Raw genomic sequence first — 13,919 nt, 5'->3', positions numbered from 1 at the left:
CTCCTCAACCACCCCTCCCAGATACTTGAAGCTGTTTACCTGTTCCAGTATCTTCCCATCTATCTCTATTCTCAGCTTCTTCTGATTTCCCCAATCTGCTGCCATTACCACTGTCTTATATGTGCTTAGTTTTATCCCATGTGCCTTCAGATTTGCATTCCATTCTCCTATCCTTTGCTGAAGTTCTAGATCAGAGTCTGCCTGTACTGCCACATTGTCTGCATACAGCAGCTTTGTTGCTCTGACCCCTCCTATTTATATATATAAATGTATTTAAAGCCAGCCATCCATAACACTTTTTTCCTATTTTGTGAACATGGGGTCTGGCTGTCACTTCAAAAGTGACAATCATCCAGATATGCCTAGCCCTGCTGCAGCTGCAGTTGTTTTTCCATACCACATATCCCCATGTACTCTCATACCATCAGCCAATAGAGATTGCCCAGTTCATCTACTGTATGCCTTTGAAATGTGGAGTGAGACTGAAGCATCCAGAGAAAACCCATGCAGACCCTGCACCGTAGCCAAGAATCAAACCAGGATCTGTCTGTTAGTGAGAGAGCTGGAGAGAGAGTAGACATGCCACCTATTGGGTATTTTTTCCTGAGTGTCTGGAAATCAGAATGATTCCCTAGTAGTCTGGAAAACACTGTAAATCTCTGGTATTCTATTTAATAGCATGATCAAAATGCTGGAGTTTGTAAAAAAGCAACATCAGTCTGAAGTTTTGACAAAAAGCATTGCTAAAGTGAACGGATGAGTCCAAAACTAGCTGTTAAGTAGAACTCAATTCGGATGAATCAGTGATAAGGTAGAAAAAGAAAAAAATAGACTAAGGGAAATGTTCTGCCGTAATGCCGTATACGTTTACGTCATAAAATAGGCATGGAAGTTGGCAGAAAGGGGGCTTGAGTGGGCAGGGGCATGGGTGGTACAGGGTGTGTGGCTTTCACCACAGTGAAAGGTAAGAGAGAGGTAGACAAAGAGAGAGAGGGAGGGAGAGAGAGAGAGGGAGAGACTGATGGAAATAAATGATGAACAGTTTCAAAGGTAACAGTAGAAATAACTATTCCCATAGCTTACCTTATATTAATGCATATTTTCATTGGGATTCAGTTTATCGTGTGTGTGTGTGTGTGTGTGTGTGTGTGTGTGTGTGTGTGTGTGTGTGTGTGCGTGTGTGTGTGTGTGTGTGTGTGTGTGTGTGTGTGTGTGTGTGTGTGTGTGTGTGTGTGTGTGTGTGTGTCTGTGTCTGATTAAGAATGTAGTAAAGGCTAATACATTTTTGTAGTTTTTACTTGTATACCTTTTTAATGCTTTACTGATCTTTCACGCATCAGTGTGATTTCCGCTGGTCATCTCCATTGGTTCCTCACCCATTTGTATTTTCATAAGATATCCATTTTCTGTAAGAATAGCTGCGATTAGATATTACATTCAGGGGTATTTTAGAAGAATTAACCTTCCTCAAGATGGCTGGACTAGGACAGCTAAAGCACGTTATATTTTAAAGTGTACCACCTTATGTATTCAAGTACGCCAGAGCTAGAGAAGTCAGAATATAGTATGGCCTGCCTGTGATCTCCATCTAATCTTCCCCAAAGTAGCTATTATATGTGTAAGTAGGTCCTTATTGTCTTCATGTATTTTCGTATATGAACTAAACAGTAAAACAGTTATGTGCAGATGTCCTTCAAGAATGCAACTGCAGTCATAACATGTGGGTTGTCCTGCCTCAGGCAGCCCTCGGTCGGCCGGATTCCAAAGTCTGGGTCCGACGTCAGCTGATGTCGCATTTCTCTCTGATGTCAGAGCGGCTGGAGTACATAAGCATCAGCCGACGCCATTTTCCCCAGTCTTTCTTACCGCGCGGTGCCCGAAGCAGAAGCAGTTCGCAAGTGCCGGTCGGTCAGCTCCTGTATTCTTCGATACCGAAGTCATCAAAAAAGCTAAGTACCTCATTGGGGACCTTTTCTTGCCTCAGCTGATGTCAGAAATAACTGAAAAAGTTAACAATTGTCTTTCTTGTGGTAAACAAATACCTCATAAGGATTTCCACTCTTACTGTCTTCCTTGCCTGGGCCCAGACCACGATGTCTCGGCCTGTGTAGCCTGTGCTCGCTTCAACAAGCGCACTCTCAGGCGCTGGGCGGAGTTCGCTGAAGACTTTTTTGCCGATAAATTTGCTTACACCATGCCGTCGGATCTTCTGACATCGCAAACTCCCAAAAAGCGAAAAGACCGGGACCGACATCCTCGGCCCGCGTCTACCACCGACTCCACGCCAAAACCTAGCGTGAGTGCTCCGGTTCCCTCTGAGACGGTCTCTCCACCGCTCCGAACCGAAGACACCACATTACCGACGACTCCAATTTCGGACATCACTCCGACGCCTGTTATCGATTTTCCTCCGGATACCGAAACCGAGGAAATGCCCGAGACCATTGCTGTAGACAAGTTCACTCCTGCACATGGAGCTGCCAGGCCTCCTATGGCCATGTCTATTAAGGCCTACACTAGGGCTAAGGCAGCCAGCAAAACAAAGCATATTACTTCTAAATCCTTACCTCAGTCTTCTGCAGAGACACAAATTATGTCCATGGCTGCTGATTTAATTTCCATGATTAGAGGTTCACAGGCCCATCCTGAGAGAGGATCCCAGCCTCCTGCTGATAAAAGGCCCCGGGTTGAACCCTCTGAACCTATTCCTTCAGATGAAGATTCTGAGGGCTCTGTCCACTCTGATAGCCAGGAAGAGCTCTTCCAGACCTATGAGGACTCAGATGCAGAAGATTCCATCCCCTCGGCCTCCCCTCCTGAGGATATTTCTTTTGGGGAAGTTCTGCACACCATGAGGGAACATTTCAAGTGGCAAGGTCAGGAATATTCTGATTCTAGGAAACGCCTGAGGACTTTCCTTAAGAAGCCCCAGCACAGGCCCTTAGCTATTCCTCCTGTACTTGATGTTCTGGATGATTTATATTCTGACTCTAGTGCTACCCCTGATTCTCTTCCTCCTGCTCCAGCCAAGCCAGACAGGTATTACAGGGTCCCAGAAACTCATTCCAATTTATTCAGGGCCCATTCTGCTGATTTGGAAACTATTTCACAGGGGCCTAAAGGAGTTTCAGCCTCCACCTCTAAAAATCCATTGCCCTCCAACAGGGAGGCGAGATCTTTAGAGAGATGGGGCAAAAAGGTTTACACATCCACTACCTTATCTATGAGAGCTTTAAATTGCCTTTTTCATATGTTACAATATCAGGATTACCTTTTAGAAGACTTACAAAAAACTTTAGCCACTCCTGATCCTTTAGACAGGAAGACTTTGCAGGAAGCTGTACATAACACTCAGCAAGTAAGCAATCACTTCCTGCAGTGTGGATATGATGCACTGGAAGCTTCATGTAGGGCAGCTATGACAGGGGCTGTCATTCGTAGACATGCTTGGTTAAAAGATCAACCTCTACCAGATCATGTAAAAGCAAAACTTCTGGATGCACCTTTGGAAAAGAATAAGCTTTTTGGTGCCAATGCTAAGGATGTGTTAAAGACCATCGAAGAAAAAGCAAAATCAGTTCAGACGGTGAAAGATTTCCTACAGGTTCAACCCCCCCCCAGATTCAGTAGGAATTGGCCTTCTAAAAACTGGTCCTTTCCTAATACAGAAAAGTTTCAAAGGGGTAAGAACAGACGTGGCCGAGGAAGAGGCCAATACAGAGGCCCTTACAGGGGACGACAATGGCAGCCAGGAAACCAAAGAAGTGACGCAGGGGTTTCACCTGCCCCACAACCACAATCTCAATGACTTCCCTCTACTACCGCCTACCAGGGAACAAATAGAAGCTCCCTTGGGCGGGAAATTATCTCTGTTTGCAGAAAATTGGCACAGACTGACAAAGGACAAATGGATTTTGGACATTATAGACCGAGGGTACAGGTTTCATTTTCATACCTTACCAAGAAAACAAGGCATGCCAAACCTACCTCAAAACCAGAGGGCAGAGGCTGTCAAGCAAATCACTCTGCTGACTTGGATGAAAGCAATAGAAAGAGTTCCACAACAAGAACAAGACCAGGGGTTTTACTCAAGACTGTTCCTTGTTCCAAGAAAAGAATCTCAATGGAGACCAATACTGGACTTGTCCGCATTAAACACCTTTCTCATAGTACCAAAGTTCAAAGTGCTGACTCTACAGCAACTTCTTCCCATGCTGGGCAAGGGGTCTTGGCTGATTACTCTGGACCTCAAGGAGGCATACCTGCATGTCCCTATCAGACACAGCTGCAGAAGATACCTCAGATTTCTTGCAGGGCCAGAGCATTATCAATTTTCAGCATTGCCATTTGGCTTATCTACTGTGCCCAGAGTATTCACAAAATGCCTGGCTTCAGTAATTGCTCATTGCAGGCTCCAGGGGATACAAATTTACCCATACCTGGACGACTGCCTCATACAAGTGGACGACAAATTGATGTTGACAAAAAACCTGGATTATGTCATACGATTACTTCAAGCACTGGGATACACAGTCAACTTCCAAAAGTCAAGACTGCAGCCATCCCAGAAAATAATCTTCTTAGGAGCCAAACTAGACACAGCCTCTCAGATGGCTTACCTGACAGAAGACAAGCAAGAAAAGTTAACTCATTACTTCAAAGGTTTAGCAAAACTCACCCAGATGACTGCAAGGAGATTCCTACAGGCCCTGGGTTACATGGCATCCTGCATTCTCCTGGTTCCATTAGCAAGACTACACATGAGAAAGCTTCAATGGTACCTAAAAAGTATTTGGTCTCAACACAGCAACAACTTGGAGACAATCATACCGCTCATTCCATGCCTACAAAAGGAATTCCTATGGCGGGCCTCGGTGAGCCAGGCAAACACAGGTATGTCATTCAAAAAACCGCAGATAACACAGACCATGACCACAGACGCCTCAGACCTCAGATGGGGGGTGCACATGGAAGGCAGGTGTATACAAGGACAATGGTCTCCAAAGGAAACACATCTGCATATAAACCAAAAGGAAATGCTGGCAGTAATGCATGCCATCGAGGCTTTTCAACACCAACTCCAGCAAGGCCATTTACTGATACGGACAGACAACACCACTGTGATGTGGTACATAAACAAGCAAGGGGGCACCCACTCTTACCCCCTTTGCAGACTGACAATGCATCTTTTGGAGAAATCACTGAGCCTAAACATCCAGTTACAATCCCAGTTTGTTCCAGGAAAAGACAATGTGTAGGCGGACAGCCTAAGCAGGAATTTCACAGATCCACACGAGTGGAGGTTATATTCGAAGGCCTTCAGACAACTCACTTCGACATGGGGCAAGCCAGAAGTGGACCTATTTGCCTCTCATCTCAACCATCTTCTACCAAAATTCTGCACAAGGATATACCATCCAAAAGCTTGGAAAATAGATGCCCTCTCATTCAACTGGAACTCCCTAACAATCTATGCATTTCCACCTCTGCCACTGATGACCTCAGTATTACTAAAGATCAAAGCAGAGAGACCCAAGGGAATCATAATAGCTCCGGACTGGCCAAGACAACACTGGTACCCATTACTACGGAGCATATGTCACACCAGGAGGTGGGCCCTTCCCCAATGGCCTCTACTTCTGACTCAACACAACTTCGAAACAGTGCATCCAAATCTACAGACACTGCAGCTAACAGCCTGGGAGATCCCATAAATAACTTCAGCCTATCTCTCTCCAAGGAAGTACAGCAGATACTAACAGAGGCTCGAAGACCATCCACCAGAAAGGTTTATTTAGCAAAGTGGAAAAGATTCAGCAATTGGAATACCAGCAAGGGACATGATGCATCATTGTTGAACATCCCACTCATCTTGGAATATTTGGCAGATATGTTAGAGAACGGTCTCTCATATTCTTCCATAAAGATACATGCATCTGCTATTTCAGCTAGATACAACACTGATCCTCCTGTTTTTTCACACCCTTTACTAAGGCAATTCCTCAGGGGAATCAAGAACATTAAGCCACCAAGAAAGGCTCCAGTTCCAGCCTGGGACCTCAATTTTGTCCTAGAAAAACTGACTCTACCTCCATTTGAGCCAGCAGCTTCAGTTGACTTGCAATTTCTCTCATGGAAGACAGCTTTCCTGTTGGCAATTACATCAGCAAGAAGGGTTTCGGAGCTACAGGCCCTAATGGCAATACCACCCTTTATTATTTTTCACAGAGACAGGGTTTCATTAAGGACCAACCCTACTTTTATGCCAAAGGTGGTATCTAGGGTTTCTTTAAATCAAGCCATTCATCTGCCTGCTTTCTTCCCCAATCCTGAGAACAAGGGGGAAAGACTGTTGCATACCTTGGACATTCACAGACAACTTCGTTACTACCTGGACAGAACCAAGGCCAGTAGGAAGTCTGAACAACTATTTGTAGCTTACGCCCCTGCAGTACAAGGGAAAGCAATTTCCAAACAGACTATTTCAAAATGGATTGGACATTGCATCAGATTCTGTTATTCCTTTCATGGAAAGACTGTTCCAGCCAATGTCAGACCGCATTCCACCAGAGCTACAGCCACCTCTACAGCATTCTTAAGAGGGGTGCCTACTAAGGACATTCTAGAAGCTGCTACATGGAGCTCCGTGCATACATTCTCCAAACACTACAATCTCCCTCTATACTCCAGATCCAGAGCAGGCTTTGCTTCGGCAGTCCTGCAGGGTTTGATTGCCACACCATCTTTTTCTAGAGCATTCCTCCTGCCCCAGCTAAGCTATGGTATTCTACCCACATGTTATGACTGCAGTTGCATTCTTGAAGGACATAGTACAGTTTTGTACCTACCATAAATGTAGATGTCCGATAGACATGCAACTGCAGTCGGATTTTCCCACCCTCCATACCCCTCTATGCCTAGGGTCCACTCCTATCCCTGTTTCTCTTAGCTGGGGATATCTGTTATGGTGTATTTGTCTTATTGCTCATTTATTTGTTTGGAATCCTGTTTTTGTCTTCCAATTTGATTACAGCCTTCCTTGGAGGGCACCTGGCATCTGGGGCAAGAAACACTGAAGAAAATGGCGTTGGCTGATGCTTATGTACTCCAGCCGCTCTGATGTCGGAGAGAAATGCGACATCAGCCGACGTCGGACCCAGACTTTGAAATCCGGCCGACCGAGGGCTGCCTGAGGCAGGACAACCCACATGTTATGACTGCAGTTGTTTGTCTATCGGACATCTACATTTATGGTAGGTACAAAACTGTACTTTTTAAATTCAGAGTTATAGCAATTTTTTTTTCTTCTATATGGGTCTCTGTTTAGGTCAGTACTAGAAACTGTGTTGATCTGCGACCCCCTGTTCCATGAATGGAAGATAACTCATAAATAAATTTCTAGAAAATTAAAGTGGTTAAATGTACTAACCTCTGGTGAAAGATTGAGTCACTTGCTCTATATTCTTCACTGTAGAAGAATTCCCTGTCAAGTGCCAGCTGTCATGTCAGACTTGCAAACTTTTTTTTTTTTTTTTTTTACTCAAATGACTTTTATTTTGATGAAATAACACAATAATGTCATACATTCATAACATTCAATAGAAACAACTTCTTTACCGATTGATTTGGTTCTAAATATACTGCTCATTTGTGCACTGCAAGACCGAGTGACATGGATGTAAATCATCCTGAGAAACTCATTTGCTGGGCTTTGAGGATATATATATATATATATATATATATATATATATATATATATTTTTTTTTTTTTTTTTTTTTTTTTTGGGGGGGGGTACTGATGGTACTCTAGCCTACTTTGTTTTACCACTTGCAGAATCCCTGTTATGTTAAATTGTAAGGTTTCATTAAATGGTCTGTTGTTTAAAGTTTCACCTCCAGAAAATCATACTGAAAATGCCTGATTCTGTATTCTGGACATTAACTGTTGTATCAGTCAGTGGATGTGTACAAAGCTGCGGCTGCAGAGTGCAGTTACTTTGATCCATGTAGGGCATGATTTAGCTCTGTGTGGAATGCAGTCTTTATGAAAAGAATATGTAATAATGGTAAGTAGGTCTTTAGTTCTTTTTTCCATCATAAGAGGACATGAGCAGTAAAGCAGAGAACAGCTAGAAGCTTTGGCTTCCATCTTTGAGTAACAAAATAATTCCATAATGAAGGGGCAAGCCCTACCGCAGTGCATAGGCTGTAAACAAAACACAACTGCTATAACAGCATTTCTCAGTATGACTTGTCTCATAATTTGCATGTAAATAATATCTGGTGAATGATTTCGTGTGTGTGTGTGTGTGTGTGTGTGTGGCATTCAGTTGTCCTGCAACTGGCTGTGATTGCTGTGAAAGTAATGCTTGCTGACAGATCTATTAATTGGGCAAACTTCCTGAGAGCTAATTTACTTACACAGACACACACACACACACACACACACACACACACACACACACACACACACACACACACACACACACACACACACACACACACACACACACACAGACTCCCAGAAAGCCAATATCACAAAAGCATGTTTTCTTAGAACAAAAAAGTGTTGTATTACATTAAAAATAATTTTAATTATGTAAACTGAGAAGAATGATTTTGAAGATTATGTATTTTTTCTGGAATAGTAACAGATTTTTTTTTTGGCTTCAGTTGATCTCACCATTTAGGGAAAGTTAGAATGAATAATGAAGTTTTAAGAGATGGAAGCCCGTTTGAAAATTCACACTACACATCCAAATTCCACAAGAAACATTTTTCACTGCATAGAGGTGAAGAATCGTTAGTGGTATTTGAAGAGGCTGGTAATGCTGCCCATCTTTACACATGTTGACTCATTTCAAATTCACTTCCACTTGATGGGCAAATATAGTTTGTTTGAGTGTAAATACAAAACACCAGGTTCATATCCCATTACAGACCAGTTCTGTGTGCTGGCCAGAATGCAATTCCTCATGAGCTATGACTTTGGTGTAATAAACAGCTAAACTGTAGATAAATATGCAAATGGTTATGGTAGAGGAGATGAGGTGGAATTGTGGTTCTTTGATTATAGGCTAGTTGCTAACATATTGTGAAAAAAAAGTTGATACCATCATTTACATGTGCTGGATGTCTTAGGATGATTACAGCTTAGCATTCACAGTGCTTGTCTGTCATGGCTTACCATTACACTTTGCAGGTGGGGTGCTCCTGTTTGAAAGATATCAATTCAGTTCACTCACTTTGATGCACTGCATCTCAGCTGTCCTTTGATCTTATCACACTAGCGCAGTCTCAATAACTTGCAATTTACAGCTCAAGTGCACACATGTTTGCAAGTTGCGCAGTCTTTTACTTGAACCTGTTACTTTGTGGGCAGTTATAACACTAATAAAAAGGGATTTTAGGGAGAATGAAAGCAAGTCTCAGTGCAACCCTCCACCCCCACCCCATATGGGAACTTCAAACTGAACTTTTATTTAATTATTCTCACTATGATGCTGCTACAGCTTAGAGAAAGAGCAGTCATTAAAAGCCACTAAAAAAGTTTGTCTCCCTTATATTTCCAGGTGCACTGACATGGGATCACCCACAGCTAGCTACTATGTCACTAATATAATCTCAGTCTTTTGTGAAGTCAGCAACAAAATGCAAGCAATTGCTACCTAAACCTGTTGTAAACAACTGGATGTGACTCCATCTCAGACAATCCTTGTCACTGACTGTAAGCCTACTCACTACATGTAAGATGTATTCCACTTCTTGATTATCCCTGTGTGCTAATTGTGAAAGGTATTTGCAGATGCAAAACTCACTTTAATGCAGTCTAACAGTGAAACATTGTTTGCCTGTTTTAGTATTGGGCATATTTTTGTAATTACTTGTCACTTAGTGTAGAGAATGGCCAGTCATATACCAACAGAGGTTTGGTGGTGTTTGCCTTCATTAATAAATATAGTTTTACTCAGACATTATCACTGTGATACATCAGACTGTGAAATACTGCACCCAGGTTATAATATACTTAGGCTAAATAGATCTACCAAAAAAGGAGGTGGGGTAGCCATTATCTATAAAATCTTCTTAGACATTACCATAGTAAATCTACAACCTCCTCCATTCAACAATGCAGAAGTCCTAGTAGCTAAGCTAAGAATTAATAACAATAAATCCATAAACATCATCTGTTCTTACATTCCCCCAGGGGACAACATATAAACTCTCGAGAGTCTACTACAATGGCCTCTAACAACCACCCTTAGGAATCTATAATTTTTGGGGATTTTAATATAGACTGGTCCACCTGCTACTCTCACAACCCTTCCACTCACATCAACTTGTATGGATTCAGCCAACTGATTACATCTCCCACCAGAATAGACAAACCCTCAAAAAGGGAAAGTATCCCTGACTGGATACACATCAATAATCACAGCTCTACATACTCATCCGGAATACTACCTGATCAAGTAAGTGATCATCCGCCCACCTTTATTATAAAAGCCAAATTTGAATATGACCATCGCCCCATCTATAAAACTATTAGAACTACCAAATACTTCAACCCTAAGCTACTTCAGGATGAACTAAAGCTGTGCAATTGGTCCATACTACATCACGTTCCCCTTGAAAATACTGTCTCTTACTTTAATACCACATTTCTCACAATCCTAGACTCTCATGCACCATCTAGGACCAATAGAGTTAAACAGAATCCAGCCTCATGGTTGAGTAAAAATACCATAACTAAAATTAAAACAAAGAATAAAGCCTGGTCACAGTGGAGAACCACCAAATCACCTATTGATTAACTACTGTACCGGCAGCTCAGAAACGACACAAAAAAGTCCATCTTGAGAGATAAAAAGGAGTATTTCTATCACCTTCAGCAAAATAATCAAAACAATTCGCAGAAATTTTGGTCTGGTATTAAAAAATTACTCCACCCAGGTAGACCCACCACCCCCACCCCATCAACATTCCAAGGCTCGCAACCAACATGTATAGCCAACAGCTTTAACACCTTCTTTGCAGAAACAGTCCAGGCCCTAGCCAACCAACATAACTCCACTTTAACAAATAACGACCCTCTAACATCTAATAGTAAAATATCCTTTAGCTTCAACCCTGTCTCAACCAACTACATCAGGAAACTTCTTATTAAACTAAAACCCACCACAATTAGCTGCAGATCTCCTCCCCATCAATTATCTGCAAATAGCTTCAGATGCCATAGACCTATTCATATCCATCTTAGTCAATAGATCCATCAAAGAACCCTCTATTTGGAAGGTATCAAATGTGATACCATTACATAAAGGCGGGAGTTCTACCAAAATGTCCAACTACAGGCCAATCGCTATACTGTCCCCACTAGTCAAAATCTTAGAAAAGTGCATTCACAGTCAGCTAATGCACTTTCTTACCCATAACAAACTACTAGCTGACTCACAGCATGGATTTAGGCCTCATCATAGCACAAAAACTGCACTCCTCTCATTCACTAGTACTATTAACAATAACAGGAATAATGGTTATTGTCATTAGCTCTTTTTCTTGACCTCTCCAAGGCTTTTGACATGGTTAACCACCACCAACTTATCCGCACCCTGGAAAATCTGTCCCTTAATCAGCTGGCCATTCAGTAGATCCAAAAATACTTACTGGGTAGAAATCAGGCTGTACTTTGGCAAAACAACCTGTCTTCCCTACTTTCAGTCACTCTTGGGGTTCCACAGGACTCTATCCTGAGACCACTACTTTTTTCTATCTTTATAAATGACCTCCCCACAGCAATCCCCAATGCCACCTGCACTCAGTATGCCGATGACTCCACTTTGATTTGTACAGCCTACATACCACTCAAACTCCAATCCATAACCCAAACAACATTTAATACCATTGAAAACTGGCTTTCCAACTGCCAACCGATCTTGAATCCCAAAAAAAAAAAAATATTACTATTCACCCCAACCCAGCGGTCCCCTCCCACAACCTTTACTGTGATTTCTAACAAGGGAACTATTATCACTCCAGATACCACACAAAACTGCTAGGGGTGCACATAGATAAACATCTAAAATTCAACCTCCATATAAGGCAAACCATACAAAATACAAACAAAAGAACTGGTTCACTGTATAGGAACAGGGCATTCTTAACCCAAGAAACTAGACCCACTATTGCCCGCTCTCACCTCCTATCAACACTTATGTATGCATCACCTATACTTACCAACTTGGCTAAGGCTGAACTAAACAAACTATCACTCTGTTACAATCACATAGTCCATTTTGCCAGCAACTCTTTATTTCGTAAACATTATTGTCAAAACCTCAGACTTCTCAACTGGCTTGAATTCCCTAGTCTCCTTCTGTACAACCAACCTAATACAGATCATAAAGTGCTTCACCACCCTGATAAGGTACCTGCTGTAAAATCTTTAATTACTTCTGACTCTAGTGCACAGATCCACTGAAAAACTACTACTCAAGACTACAAAATCCCACACCTCAGCAGGTGACTCCCTCTTCCCCAACTACATTATCAAAACCTGAAACCACTTGCCACCAGATCTAACTCAGGAATCCTCCTTGGTTAAATTCAAGAAAAATCTCAAACTTTATTTCCCATCCGACTGGATATGCGCCTGTGCTAACTCTGGGTGATCCCGGACTCCCTCTTCCCCGTACCCCTCTCTAGCTCCTGACTTTAAAAAGCAACACCTTAAGGCATGTCTTTTTAGCACAATAGAATATTCTCCTCCACAGGAATCTTTGTCCACTTCCTCCCATCTTATTATAAATAAACAGTGTCACTTGGAAAACATGTCCTCTCCGAATTCAGTTATGACTAAAGCTACGAACTTGCATATTTTCTACTCTGTTGTATAAGACAAGTAATATGTCTTATAAGTAGTGTATCTTTGTTTCTTTGACTAACTGTATCTTTTGTTTGTATGATTAATTGTATGCTGGAGTTTTTCTCCCTGGGCTTCCACTGAAAATAGACATTAATCCAGTTGGACTCTCCCAGTCAACAAATGTAAATAAATAAAGAGGTCAGAACAAAGGAACATGCTATATGATGCTGTTGCTGTGCATACATAATGTTTGTTAGCCTTCTGTGCAGTGCCTGGCATCATTGGAATCCTTACTATAAAGAAATTAGTTTTTAATTTTTTAAAAAGCTTTGTAGGTTTCATCGTTATACCTGTGGATACATATTGCAGAGGTTGACTCATTTCAGATTCATACAGGCACACCATTTGATGGTTGCGTATGTCCATGTAGACACACACACACACACACACACACACACACACACACACACACACACACACACACACACACACACACACACACACACACACCAGAGTAGCAAGTTTAAAAGCTGTATCATTCTAAATCTAACACCGTTCCATTTATAAAGTCTTCTTTTCTCATCTCTTTTTCTGCAGGTAACGAAAATAGAGTATGTGCGACAAAGACCGGTTTTTAAGAAGGTTGCAGTGCCCCTAGAAGATCATCTGGCATGTCGTTGTGAACCAGTTGTACACACCAGTACCCGCACTATGCCAGCTAGCACAACACAAGCACAAGGTATCTCTGTTCTTTTTTGTTAATCAGGCTTTTTCTAGGGCTTTTGTAATATGTTTTTCATGCTTTTACAACTTAAAAACACAAATGGCATGTCAAATTCTTTTGTCTGTTTCATTTTATGTTTGCCATCAGCTTTTCTTACTTACCATTTACTTTATTTTTGTGTTAAACCTGTCAGTTTAAGTGTGAACGTTATTAGGAGATAAATATTAACTTCAAACTATTGAATTTAGTGTATGGGAGCTCTTGTTCAGGTGTTAGTTTGTATTGCTGTACTTCTTGATTGCAAAATAAGTTCTAGTAATCTATTTTCAT

General features: G+C 41.8%; 1 protein-coding gene across 2 annotated transcripts in view; it reads left to right on the top strand.

The window, feature by feature from the left end:
• The window catches only part of PDGFB (platelet derived growth factor subunit B), an 80,814-nt gene that overhangs the window by 45,147 nt on the left and 21,748 nt on the right, over positions 1-13,919 (top strand). For both annotated transcript variants that reach the window (XM_044066349.1, XM_044066341.1), the window contains exon 5: positions 13,463-13,604. In XM_044066349.1, coding sequence (XP_043922284.1) covers positions 13,463-13,604 — 142 coding nt within the window. The remainder of the gene's footprint in view (positions 1-13,462; positions 13,605-13,919) is intronic.

Source organism: Protopterus annectens, chromosome 1.part0 (assembly GCF_019279795.1).
Source record: "Protopterus annectens isolate FY-2018-M chromosome 1.part0, PAN1.0, whole genome shotgun sequence".
Lineage (NCBI taxonomy): Eukaryota > Metazoa > Chordata > Ceratodontiformes > Protopteridae > Protopterus > Protopterus annectens.
Note: the sequence above shows the minus strand (reverse complement) of the source record. Positions and strands in the feature narration are given on the sequence as shown.